Source organism: Lates calcarifer, linkage group LG13 (genome assembly GCF_001640805.2).
Source record: "Lates calcarifer isolate ASB-BC8 linkage group LG13, TLL_Latcal_v3, whole genome shotgun sequence".
NCBI lineage: Eukaryota > Metazoa > Chordata > Actinopteri > Centropomidae > Lates > Lates calcarifer.
This window is the reverse complement of record NC_066845.1, coordinates 20,251,084-20,265,464: the sequence shown is the minus strand read 5'-3', so window position 1 is coordinate 20,265,464 and position 14,381 is coordinate 20,251,084. Positions and strand designations below refer to the sequence as shown.

Here is a 14,381-nt window from a genome sequence, read left to right as displayed (position 1 = left end):
CTGGATACAAACTAATACAAAAAAATTGAGATTTATTGAACTTGAAAATAGCATAAAATTCCACTTAAACATTCATTATAAGTAAATACCTACAACATTACACTGAAAATATCACCAACCACATATAAAACCATGGATACAGTGGATCAGTTCAAATGTAAAAAGCAGCTCAACAGCTAAAAAAAAAAAGAAGAAGAACTGAAGAGGAATCTTCAGACTGAACACAAAGAGCAAAGGCCATGCACAAAAGAAGTATCCATTGTTAGTTGTTAGAAATGCTGGTTCATCAAGACATTGATGCTTTAGCTTCTGCTCGTTCTGGTGTTTTGCCTGCTGATAAGTATGCTTTGTCCATTCTATGGTTCATTTCTTTGCCTTGAAGTGAACTACTATCACCAAGATATGACACAAAACATTTCAGAGCCCTGTTATTTTACCAATTAAAAAAAAAAAAAGAAAACTGCAACATCACCACATGCAAAAATCTCTGAATTCACCCCAGGCAAACCTCAATACAATGGAGGAAGAATGGAAGAGAAGCACTAGCACCCTTGGCACACAGCCTGAGGGGGTCTCTTGTCTCTCTGGCACATGTACAGTATCACTCTATTCTGGCCTCCTGTTTCTAGTGAGAAAGCAAAACCTGTTAGATCAACCCTCAGACACTGCCTTTTTCTGCCCTCTGGTGGAACATGAAATCTGTAGCAGGAGGAGACCAATAACAGGGTTGGTGGTTTTGGGAGGGGGCGGGGGTGTCCAACCTGTACAGCTGAGCATAGAGAAAAATGAAGTCATCAGCAGGACGTAATTAACGTCACTTCAAGTGTAGGCACTCGTGGCTCTTCAACAGTGCACAGCGACAGCAGTTGGGAGGAAAAAAAGTGAATTTTTATCGCACCAGAAAAAGATTCCTCCCAAAGCAAGACTGACTTTGCAAGTTCCTCTTGAAGAACTCTGGTTTGCATGGTTACAAAAGAGTGTTTCAGCTCAACATCACAAACAGATATGTTGGGAACAATGGTAGAGTATCTCACTAAATGGCTCACTTTCATATATATATGTGTGTGTGTGTGTGTGTGTGTGTGCGTGTGTATATATATATATATATATATATATTTTTTTTTTATGTAGAAAAAAAAACTGGGTGATGTGGGGAAGTCTTTGGTGCTCAGTGTCAGAAAACTGAACAGAACCATATGTATCAGATCCAAAGAACAGTTGGCATAATTTCCAATTTCAACTGACGGTGTTGAAGACAATGGACATCATAAAGGAGTGTTGCATTACAACAGGAACCCGCAGAAAACAACATACACCTGGAGTGTACTGTATGGCTATACATAAATCCTTCATTTCAAGCAAGGCTCTGAAGGCTCAGTGATTTGTTACAATAGTTCAGCCACTAATCCTCTCCTTCAGCTCCCTTTTGACTTCTGCCCTGAGATGGACCAAGTGCAAGAGTCAGCCATCGTGAACCAGGCAGGTCTGGACTCTCTTTAGACACACGCACATACTGAAGAAGAGATACATCAACCAAGACCCTCCATTACACGTTAATCAGTCTATCCTGGCTATTATTAACATAACTCCATTAGTACTATATCATAAAAAGATGCTGAAATTCAAATATTTCTCTGTACCTTGTGAATTTTTATATTAAAAAAAAAAATAATCACAGCATAAATGCAGTTTCGCCTGAATATATTCTGGGAAGTGAGATTTTCATCAGAACTGCACAGTAATTAGGGTCTCTCTTTGTTTGCATATACAATATCAGTATATTAGTATGCTGCAGATGGAAATGACAAATTGAACCCTTTTTTGAATGACTTTAGTGTTTCATAAAAGCTTGAGGGACATGTTTGAAGGTAGGTGAGAGACTGAATACTAATGGGCCAGCAGAGCTGAGGGCACTGCCTGGCGACAGAAAGTGCTGATAAAGGACAAATCCCAGCTCAGTGACCTATAGACTGACACTTGCTTCACTACAGCCGGCTGTGGGCCCTTCTGCTGAAGGGACTCAGGCTAGCGAGAGTTAAGGCCGATCTCGTCACGTCTTTTTGTTAGTTTGGAGTGTTCATGGGAGTGAGAGGTGAGCACGAATCCACAGAGATTATTGGAAATCTGCTTCAGCTGAACGTGACCAGACCAGCCAGCGCAGGTCTGCCTTCTTGTGTTGTAATTGGTCGTAATCCAAGAAGGCAGACGACTTAGAAAAATAGTTCTCAGACGTGTTCCAGTGGTGGAAAGTCCATGACACACACTGCATCCTCTGAGTGGCAACTGCTTTTATTTACTGCATGATGAAGCCAGGCTGCGGGGCCATACGCGGTGGGGGCCTCTGTGGTAAAGCAGGGGGGTACTGAGATAGGAAATGGCTGGGGTAGCCAGAGGAGACATTGGGGAATGGTTGGCCTGTTCTGGGAGGAATTGGCGGGTATGGTGATGCTGAGTAGAAGACAGGAGGCTGGGGGGCAGCAGTTGGAGCTGGATTTGGATTTAGAATTGGGGCTGGCTGGGATGGAGGAGGTGGGGGTTTCCGCCTGGGCTGGGGAACAGGGGAGGAACTGTTGCTGCCCTCAGTGAGGAGGGAGCCAGCTGCTGACACATCCTGAGATCGAGAGGTAGGGACTGACACCTGAGGGAGCCGCTGGCCCTTCAGCACCATCTCCTGCAGCTTCTCAATTTTAACCCTTCTCAAGTGGGCTAGCTTCCTCTTGCTCTGATATGCATCAATGAAGGAATCCAGGGTCATGTCACCATCCAGGAAAGAGTCAGCCATATTCTATAGACAGAAATGAAGAGATTTGGGACAGTTTTAGAGAGAGAATAGAGAAGTCCCTTCTGACTCTTATTCAGCACCAAGTTGTTTGCCAACCTGAGTCACGAAGATAGAAATAGCATCCATTGAAAAATCACAAAAAACAAAGCCAGTCACTCAGATAAACTGCTGTGGGATTTAATATTTTAAAACACTTCATCTAATGATTATTTCTATTCTCGTATTCGGTAAACGATGATAAAATTGCCATCACGGGACTAAATTAATATTTCATTCTAATAATTTTAAGAAATTTAGCACTACACAAGTGAGATCATTTGAAGTTTGATTTAAAATCTGAATATTTCTGCTACATTAGCACAATGTCAATTACCAGTGCCACACCAGCTTTACAGCCAAGTCCTTATGTGGTCAAACTCATGTGAGGGTGACACTGTCTGAGGCCTCAGTTATCAAAGCATGCATACAAAAAGTTGTGGGCTAAATGTGATGATAAATCTGATCTATTTTACATACATTCACATACAGAAATGGCTCCAGGATGCCATTTAGGGTAAATCACATCCTACTGAAGGTCCCAGTAGCCTTAATGTAGAGTTGCTTATTGTGGTCAAAAGTAGCAACCAAGAAACAATGGACATTGTAATGTCCCAGGAGCAGGCCATGTGGGAAAGCTTCCTAGCATACACCAGGGGAGAGTCTCTCATTTCATGTGTGTTCCTGCTTTATTACTGCTGCTGATGTGAATCTCATTGAGTTCTAAAACATTTTTAGTGTTTCCACACTCAACTCAACACCTCTCTACCAGCTGATTTCAGCTGAAAAATTGTTAGGGCCATTACTACCCTACAATTACTATATAATGGCAAACTTTAGCTTCTAATGTTGCTAAATGAAATTAAGTTAAACCAAATTGTTTTGATACTTCAACAAGTGGCATATCTGAAGATAAATAAATTAAGATGGGAATATATATGGGAAGAGATAAAAAAAAACCTTTGTGTGGTGGTCAAATAATGAATTTCAGTTCACAGCAATGGCAACTTTATCACTTAAATGTAATTCATAGCTTGTCAATTTGCTCTTTGATGATTGCACTTTTTAACAGTTACAGCATAACACAAAATACCTGCCTTAATTAAACTAATTGAAATGAATAGAACCAAAACACAAGTTTAATTACAAATGTGCTCACTGGTGTTAAGAAAAAAGATTAATACATTGTTTTTTGTTTGGTTTTTATACAAATGGAACCCATTTACCCACAGTTCTGCCCAAGCCCCATAAGGAGTGTTTTGGTCCTCGTGGTGAGCAATATAATTCTATGAGTAGAAATGAGCATATGCATGGTTAATGTATGAGGTTTTCTTTATATAATAAGTTTTGTTGTTCCTTGTTGGTGATCCCAGAATTTAATGATTAGATTGAAGTGGCTGTGACCCATCAAAAAACCCAGGTATTGCCCTGGTAGCGTCTTCTACTTAAACATTTCTGAAAAGGGAACTTAATATGTTGACTGATGGTTCAAATGTACTGACAAGACCAGTAGCTGTTACAGAGATCAAAACTGTGACCTCTGGTTTATTAGCCATTCTGCTGCCCACATGCTCGCCAACTAGCCTTAGATATGAACAATGAGGCCTCTGTAGGAGAGGACATCAGCAACTGGAGAGGCAGGTACGTGAATTACTGACTGATGTCACTGAGGGATACATGAAGTCATCCGTGGAGGGAGTAGTAGAATGCTTACCTCTGTCTCCTCTTCTATTTTGGCTCCCTCTGCCTGCAGTAGGGCCAGCAAAGTGTCCAGGGAGGTGTTTCCTGACTTGTGGTCTGTTAAATGACAAGACAGAAAAAGAACACAAATGAAATTATTCTGTGGAACTGAGCGAAGGCATGTCCAGTCTTTTTACCAGACAGACTTAATGTGTGACAGCAAGATTGGTAGCAGACCCAGAGCAACTGTTTACTCTGTTTTTTTTTCATATTATCTACCAAACATATAAATAGTGTTAGCATGAGCAATGAGCAAATGCTGGACAGATGTGAGACTGCTAATAATCCTTTTGTCACTAAAATGACAGAAAATGTGAAAATATGTTACTACACTCAGTTGTAATAAAGGTGCTGAATGCTACACTAAACCTAGTGTTTTTTCACTCTGTTTTGATAGCATTAACTGTAGCTTTTGTCACAAAGTCCCTTTTGTCAGTGAACCAGAGCTACAACAAATTTGGCACTAATACAATAGTGCAATTCCTCACCTCCTTTACACAATCTTTTCAAAACATTTGAGTCACAAGATTCTTTCGTGCTGTCTATAAACTGCTTGAAGCAGCACAGATGCATTCTAGATTAAGTGTGCTTCATGCCTAAATTAACCAAGAAGCTCATTTGCTTGAAAAAAATATACATATTTCCCCTACTCTGAAATGAATGTGTTGGAAATAACAGGTTTAAATGAGCCTGTCACACAATGCTGAGGCAGGATATGTGAGATCTGCCAGTCATCCAAACAGTCATAACACCTTTCTATTTGCTGTGAACTTGCAAGGCCCCACAGAGTCAACTGAAACCAATTGGTGTCTCTAAGGAGGAAGCCTGTTTTGTTTGTGTTCCTAAGCAGGACTGAAAGTCAACACCAACTGGAGCTGGGACTGTATACACACATCGTGGCACCCTGGAAATGAGATCAACGACACATCACTAGTTACTGATCTCCACTATGGCAATGTCAGCTCACCTACAATCCACCAAGCCCGTACTACAATACAGAAGATCTCTAATTACACGAGAGACTCGCAGTTCAACCTGATATGCTATTCCAGGCTTCTGGCTGTACATGGCAACAGAGTTAACAAAGCTCTAGACCAATTAATTTCTGCACTGAACACTGAGTGTTATTAAAGGCCAGCCAAGGTTAATGTAGAATAACACAAACACAATAACTGGTCATAAGAGACTTCACCAGCAACCGTGGTTGCAAGTTACGTAACTTGTTCTGTTAAAAAGCCGTCACTGGTATGCCCTTCAGCCTGGCCCTTAATCATGACTTGGTAGTAGAAGTATAGCCAAAGTCATAGTCAAAGTGATGTCACTGTTTGCCCAACTCTCCTTCATGCTGTTACCTTGAATTCAACAGCTTCCCTGCTTGATAAGAGTTAAAACAGGTAAATGAGTGATGGTGATTAAGTGCGTGACAGGGAAAAGAAAATAAAGAACAAAAAACAAGGTCAGGTGTTGACAAAAGGTGTGGCCTCCACCCTCTTCTTGCGCTGGTGCAGCGTTCCCCACAGTACTTATCTAGACATTTCCCTCCTGCCAAACAGCAATGAATTCTATTGAGTACCAGACCACAGTGTAACAAACCTTTATCACGTGTGTCACTTCCAGCTCTTTCACTGGGGATAAAATATAATAAATCTGCAATTAGATGATGTCACTTCACGCATATCTGAGTGCTGTAATGATTAGTTAACAAGCTTGTCAAACAGGCTACCACAGTAGTGCTTAGGTTGTCACACTCTTTTAGAGCAAGATCACTGATGGCACATGCTTGCCTGATGCACAAGCAATCATAAAAAGACCAGCAAGCAAAAACTAGAAAAACATGAATTAGTAAATTTGCATGAAAGCAGCAGCCTAGACACTTTTCTTGTTAAATGTGTAAGCAAGATGACTTGTGAGGGACAAACAGGAAAAGAAACGGCCAAACTTACTGTATAATGAGCCTAGAAAATAGTTATGGTAGATTCCAGAAACAACAATTTTCTAGACCAAAATTTCTGTCAAATTGGCCGATTTACCAGTAATCCAGAATTTTATCTCTGATTTGTTGGCACTTGACCCCAAAACCTCAAGTTGGTTTGCCAATTTTTTACTGACACAGTATAAACTGAACAGAAAACCTTCAAAGACAGAGGCTTCATTCTTGACATAAAGCCATTTTCCAGAGTGAATTCCCATCCCTTTCTGTCTCGTTCACTTTCCATAACAAGGTAGACTTTCAGGCATATCAGCAACACTCCTCCACACAAAGCTATGATTCTCTGGCCGAGCACAGAGTCTGCCAAGTGCACAACACACAGTCTGGGCCTGGACATCATGAGACGGCCATTTAGTAAATGAATCCACATCGACCTCTGCTGTGAGTCTAAGGGGCAGTTTTTGGCCTGCCTCACTGCCCTTCTCTTTCCCAGCCTCCCAACTTGCCTGCCTGCCGGTCCCATCAAACACCCCTCCCTCCTACCCACTGTGGCTGTTTTACACCAGCTTGCCTGGCAGCACAATGGTCCACTGTGGGCTGCTGTTCTCAGAGGCAGTGGATAGTGGTGGTGAAAGGCGGCAGCCCTGCTATTTTGGCCTCCAGAGCCTAATGGACAGTGAAGGGTAATACAGAGGCCACACATTTCCTAGAGAAAGGATGGAGGGGGGCGGTGCTGATAGTGTAACTATATGCAAATGACAGCATAGAAAGCTACTCTATGTTAAATGTTTCATCTGGGTCAAACGGCTACGTTTCTCTCAGCTCTGAGCATCGCTGTCCTTCCCCAGCTGCTCTACTGCAAATCCACAACTAGGACGGCTGGTGCATAGAAGGCGGGGGGTGGGGGAACACCGGGTAACCTACATTTGACAAAAGCCATCACTTGCTGACAACAAACAAAACAGACTGCTGCATCATCTCTCCTGTATAAGAGATGCTGTCTACTAAGACAGGGGTTTGGAATGCTATAGCACTGTTTCAGATAGTAAAGTTAAAACTGATATTATTGCCTTGAGGCATTAATTGACAAGACAACAAGCAAAATATGTATGCATACATTACTACTGCAACAACAAGCTTTCAGACTCTGCATGCCTTGCAGAGAAAGAGGCAAAGTCAAACTTTTATCAGTGTAGCAGAGTAGTGAATAGCTGGCATGCTATTTTGAGAGGGCTGCTTGGCAACCACTGCGTCAACAAGGACAGAAGTATCGTCACTCCGTCTTCTTCACGCACTAGGAAGTACTGTGAAGGTGTGTCAGTGATATTACAGCCCTGTAAGCCTTCATATCCAGCAGTGGAGATCTAAATCAGATGTGGAACTTGCTCAACCAGAACAGAGTTCAATTTGAGCGACTCCTGCAGTAACATGACAACAGGGCGTCTGGTAAAAGGGCTGCCACAGCCTTTGATGGGTAATGTGGGAACTGGTGAAACAGGTCTCTTCAGCATGTATTCACACAGAATAAGAACAAACAATGTGGGAAAAAAAACATTACGTAACACCATAGCTTCCGATGATTGTAACTGACAGTGTGGAAAGATTCATTTTAAACAGAAAGCAGATAACTGTAATCACCTAATCATGCATGTCCTGATTCATTTTAATTTTAACTATAACAGCATACACAAGAAACACAAATTAAACCTAAAATTACTTTGGATTTAAATTGATGTGAATTGACAACTATTATGAAAGTTTATCGATCATTCAAGTCAATTTTAAATTTTAAATGTTTTCAAATGGACCCTCCTTCTCAAAATTTAACATTGGCTGCTTTTCCCAATTATACCTTATAGTAAACTGAATAGTGGGGTTGCAACAACTTATTATTTTCAGTATCAATTAACCTGCTGATTACTTTCTCAATTAATTAATTAATCATTTAGTCAAAAAAAGTGAAAAAACTACTGTTTGCAATTTCTCAGAAGCCACAAGAATATCTTCAATTTGCTTGGTTTGTCTGACTAACAGTACTGATATTCAATATATTTTCATATATTCTCGGACTCCATTACACTAGCTTTGTATCACGTAATCACAGTTGACAAAAAAATCCTGTACTGGCCTTGCTCACAGGGATTACATCTACATCTATCTTTATCTTGCTACTTTGACCATATTTAATATGAACATCTGACACTGTGACATTATATGTGTGACAGAAAATAAGGAAAAGCTAATTGGTTCCTTTTAAGAAATGACCCACTGATTGAAAACATGGTACAGTTGACAGTACTCCATATTTGAATAGATGTGAATGTGTAATGGCACTGATTTTAGCATGTTTAAAATAATCTGCATCTAGCAAGTTATTTACAGTTGAGTTGTCAGCTAACATATGAGCTTAACAATACCTGTTTTGGTGAAACTGTATCACAATGTAAAAAAAATAGGTAGTAAATGGTTATGTATTTTGTGTGTGTTGTATCATGTGCTCTGTTTGAAGTTTGTCAGCATCCATTTGTTTATGGATCAGTTGTCAATGACTTCATAGATAAGAGTGTGTTCAAATTTCTTAGGAGCTGGGTAACATTAAAAATTCAAGACACTGAGACAGACCAATCAATATAAAATATTTCTCAGTCTTGCGATAGATGCTACCCTGCTGCTGTACCTAGGGTGGACTTGCGAAGCTGGTAGGACTCAAAGCTCTCCTGAAGACAGCTGTAGCGTTTGGTGAGCTGCTCCTTCTTGTGCTCCAGTCTCGGCTGCAGGGCGAGGTTTTGCTCAGCCAGGGTTCGGTTGTTGACCAGTGTCTTTTCCTTGCTCTGCTGGACCTCCTGCATCTACAAAAGAAAACAAAGACATCAGTAATGTCTATATACCATTACCTTTATGATAGAGACAAAACTTCTCTTTGATGTACTGAGGTCAAATTTAATAATGTCAAAGAAATCATTTTGTATAATTGACGCTTTGCTGAGAGGCATCTAAGAGATAAGGAAAAAAGGAAAAAGTTACTGTAGTGAATAACTATGAATCATCACACTTAAACTGCCAGTTTTCACACAACTCCCACAATCCTCTTCCCATATTTAGAGGCAAATCATGACCACAAATGTCTCATTGAGCCATTTTAAATGTGCATCTTTTCTGTACAATTTCTATCATCTTTTTTTATCAGTATCTGGACCCTGCTATTGTGCATGCTGACTCATACCCTCATTCACTCACTATTTGCTAAAAACTAGTTATTTTTGAGCATTTGGTACTGTAAGTGACCCTTTGACATACTACACAAGTCATTTAATTCAATGTTCAACTCAGAAAAAGGACTAAACACTTAATTAATAAATTAATTAATTACACTACAAAGACATACTAAATAAAGTTGAGGAACCTGACAGACTTCGTGGTTCTAAAATCTAAAATCAAAGCAGCGGAGACTCAGATATCCTGACTTTTAGTCTCTAGTATGGGTCATGCTGCACTGGATTCTAAATTTCCCATAATCCGAGTCTACAACATCTTTCATTTTCTCCCTTGCCTCCTAAACACCAACTTTTTTCAATCCCCACACATCCGGTATATAATGCAAGTTTTACAAGATCAGCCTGATGATTATTATGGCTATTTTTTCACAGTTCAGAAACCTCCCTCCTAAATTGAGTATTACCCCCCTTAGATGTGTTAATTGAATTTTACATAAAAATTGGTGGTGCAGCACTTTTATGCAAGTTTAAAATGAGACAATAAAGACAAGTGGAAATAACAACACAGTACAGTGAGAACAGTGGAGGCTCTCCTGCTACTTCTCAAATGACTCATTTCACACAACCAACCAACCAGCATGTTGTTAGTGCAAATATTACCAAGATAGGGCGAGAACATGTAGGAAATTCTAAAAATACACTATAGCGTAAAGGGTGATTATGGAATAGTGACTAAGGCAGGCCTTATTCAGTGGTTGGACAGGACAGGGAAAACAACATTTCATGCAGGAAAAGCAGCTAAATTATGTCTATTACCACTACACTTTGCACCATCATATCCTGAGGTGAACGGCTCATTCATCGTAGCGCGCTGAAGAAGCAGACCTTTAAATAGCATCCATAACTGCAGGCTTGTTCTGTCAAACCAAACACATAATTTGTTTGCTGGCAGAAATTCTCTCCAATGTTCCACTTTCTCCATAAAGGCTGGAATAATTACAGGAAATGTAGGTTAAGAGCAGAATGGACCTGAATTTTAGGGAGCTGGTGTAGTGACCCACAATTATATACAGGTCGCTGTAATATGCCATTTACAAAAAAAACTAAAAACTAAAACAAATCAGAAACAGAAAGAACCTAAAAGACTCTGAACTACAAACATGTATAGGTGTCCTCGCTCTTGGCCAAAACCATCAAATTTCCTTTCAGAAAAGTATCTACACATAAATTTTGGAGCTAGACTAACAAACTAGACAGGCCAATATATCAGCTAGTTTTAGCTTTTTGGAGAGATGGTGTAGATGTTGATTGATAACCACACCTTCAACCTGCACTGATTTTTTTTTTTTTTTTTCCCCCACAAATACTGAGTAACAATACACTGAAAGACTGGTCAGCAATAACCAGTGCAGTGTCATGGCAGCAGACACCCTAACAAATTCTGCAAGCACACAAACTGTCACATTTTCTTCTACCAAAACAAACATGGATGGCAACTCGCAGCAAGCATTGTGGAATGTATAGTACAGCCTGCAAAGGGAACAGGAAATCAGTGAACTTTGTAGAATGACACTAACTTCAGTTAGAGCTGCTCATTTACTGGTATGTCTCCGTTGGGCAAGATTTAAGTGAAGTCATTCATCACCTATATGATTTTATCTGCCAACCATCGCTAAAAAACTGATCCAGACTGGAACAGACCATGTTCAAATTGCTCACACACCCAAATCATATGTAAAACTGGCTCAGTAGTCGTAGTGTTTGTTCATAGTTTAAAATTCCACAAATATCAATATTAGTATCAGCCTCAAAAGTCCACTATTGGTAGGGCTATAATTTTAATCATTAGAAAAGAGTGTAAATGTCTGAATCTACCACAGTTAACCAACACATGACAAATTTGTTCACCATGATGTTATAATATCTTTTCACTTACAAAATTGACTTATAACTGAAGGAGAAGTACTTGCGTGTATGCTCTGTAAAACCCATTCCTGGATTAGAGAAGACCTCAGAAAGATAAGAAGGCAAAAGCTAGACACAGAGCTCAGCTTAATCTCAACTCATTTCAACATGTTAAATATAACAGAAAGCTTAAATGAGCTGAAACATCATGTGGCACATTATAAAACTGGGTCATCTTCAAATCAAGATCATTTGGCTTCAGCTCAGAGGACACTCAAAAGGTAACTGATCAAAAAAATATATATATATGTATATATATATATATATATACACACATACATGACACATTTAAGGTCAATTCATTGGGAAAAATAAGGATGTACTGAATCTAAACAAATTCATGACAGTGCTATTTGCATTATTCAAAAAGCACCACATGTGCGGCCACCAGGGTGTGTTTTGCAAAATGAGACAATTACTGCCTACAGCAAAGCATGTGTGTCTACATGGAAGAGTTTGTGTCCATTTACTACAGCTGTATACTCAGAACTTCTCAGCACTCTCGGGTTTCACTCATTGCCTTATGACACCCACTGCCTTTGTTTCCATTCAGTGTTTCACAAAGAAGGAATTCCCCAGACAGTTCCACCTTTGGCTAAGGCATGTCTTTACTTGGCTGATTCTCTTCCATCTCTACAATAATCTTGTAACAAGCTTAAGTCAACAACTGCTGTGTCATTGGGGTAAACAAGTCCCTCCCTCTCTGTAACCTATGGGAAGAGGAAAATGAAACCATGGAGATAATCAGACAGGGTGTGGATCAAAAACAGACACAAAAGGGCGGCTCACAGCACAAAATCCATCCAAACTGCTAATAATACCATGCAGTATCATTCACTCATTGCTTTTGCAAGGTGAAATGGATCTGGTGCACTTCAGCTGATATACAGTAGCTTACAGTACCTCATGTGTGCAGAGACAGGCTTTTTATCACATTTTCGGCAGTGCGCCCCTCAGTCTTACAAAGTGAGCTTAGACTGCCAGAGTGAAAGCCACAGCACCATGACAACAGACAAGAAAAATTCCTGTGTCCTGACAATGTGCGTTTAATGATTGTAATTACTGATCAAGTCAAAGCTGTAGCGGGGGGGGGGGGGGGGGTATCAATATCAATATTAGTATCAATATGATTGAATATGGTGGGATGGTGTGGCTGATTCACCAGGACATTAGGGTAGATTAAAGCCCACACTGGAAATGACTTTTGGAAGGAGCAGCAGCATGGGGAATAATCAAAAGCGCAAATCCTGTATAAAAATCCCTCTAATCTGTTAGCCCTCTGTCTTGATATACCAAATTTTATGTCTGTGGTAAAACCTTTCTAAGGACTATGGCTTGTAATCACTCCTGTATGGAAAAACTGAGGCTTATCAGATGCTTATCATGACTTATACCACAGTGCAAAGCAGGTACATATTAATTGGGAATTACCTTGTGCTACTGGAGCAAGATATGAACAATTGGCCTGTATGGACGAGCAACTCGCTTGGCCAAAAACATGTCTCATGTAATGTGGTTAATATGGCTTATACCCGTATTCCACAAAACGGCACTTGGGCAAATAAAATCCTCTTTGTTATAATGTTGTCAGTGCTCCTTAGGTTCTGAATGCATACTGAGCCAGTGGACAGGCCATGTTTAAGATAAGGGTGTAAGTATTGTTTTCCTCATAATCGGTCTATCTGTGCCCACGGAAGAGCTCACCATAAATTGGCAGATATACGAGTGAAGTTTGTCACGACGACCAGTCCCTGACAGTGTCGACGGTAGGCCACTGCTTAAATAGAGTTATCTGCAAATGACTCAGCATTACTATGGTTATTAGAATGTTGTCTTTTTCATAAGTGTTATTTGACATTGATGAGCTTTTGTTGTCTGGGGAAATACGGTGTTTTGGAGCACAAATGTAGCAAACTGTGAATCCTCGTGTGTTAAAACTTGAGACAATGCTTTCCTCTGCCCCGTCCCAAGGTTAACGATTAGTAACCTACTTTAGGTTTCGGAACATTTAACTTCGGTAGACAATACATTTGTCAAATCCTAAATGTGATTCGAAGCAACCATTTCCGTAACCTTTTCGGGTGTACGTTGGAAAAGCACAACAAAGGGCTGAGGAAAAACAGTGACCGAGAAAAAGGAGTCAATAGCTAACACTGGACTACAAAAGCCTTTAGCTTAACATACCTCATCCATCTCTTGAACCATTTTCGAGAGTTTTTCGTCGTCCTCCAGAATTTCGTTGAGCTGTGTCATCGTGTAGGCGCCGAACTTGTTAGAAAAACTAGACATTTTAGCTCTTGTTGTGCGTTTCTCCTCGTCAGTGGTCCCTCTTCTCGCCTCTCAAATTGTGACAGCTGACTGAGCTTCCTTTACAGGAACTAGAGAGGATACAGGCCCAGTGCTGCCTTCAGGCGCTGTCGGAAATAGTACAATTACCGGCAATACAACTGCAGTAGCAGTTAGCACTGGCTGAACCTTTTACTAAAGTTGACCTTGTCAGCTAATTGTCAACACTGTAACAACATACATGCTGGTTACTGTACTGTAATACTGTAAAATCGCCCATCACAAATTCATAAAGCCCAAGGTTAGGTCTTCAAATTTGTTTTGTCCAAAGTCCAAAACCTGGTGAGCCGTTTACCACCACATAAAACAGAGGAAAGCAGCTAACGCTCACATATGCGTAGCTGGAACCAGAGACTATTTGCTAATC

General features: G+C 40.3%; 1 protein-coding gene across 1 annotated transcript; it reads right to left on the bottom strand.

Moving 5' to 3' along the window:
* Positions 1–15: 15 nt before the first annotated feature.
* On the bottom strand, positions 16–14,058 carry vps37ba (VPS37B subunit of ESCRT-I a). Its single transcript, XM_018669192.2, has 4 exons — positions 13,853–14,058; positions 9,166–9,337; positions 4,533–4,615; positions 16–2,785 (listed from the first exon to the last, which is right to left on the bottom strand). The coding sequence occupies exons 1-4, from the start codon at positions 13,955–13,957 to the stop codon at positions 2,294–2,296; spliced, it is 852 nt and encodes a 283-aa protein (XP_018524708.1). The 5' UTR covers positions 13,958–14,058; the 3' UTR covers positions 16–2,293.
* Positions 14,059–14,381: the final 323 nt, after the last annotated feature.

Bases quoted from the DNA above. Each gene is read 5' to 3' on its own strand.
- vps37ba (XM_018669192.2), bottom strand. From the start codon at position 13,957: ATGTCTAGTTTTTCTAACAAGTTCGGCGCCTACACGATGACACAGCTC. The intron at 9,338-13,852 runs GTATGTTAAGCT...TTTCTTTTGTAG, and splicing joins TGGTTCAAGAGATGGATGAG to ATGCAGGAGGTCCAGCAGAG. The intron at 2,786-4,532 runs GTAAGCATTCTA...TTCTGTCTATAG, and splicing joins AAATAGAAGAGGAGACAGAG to AATATGGCTGACTCTTTCCT.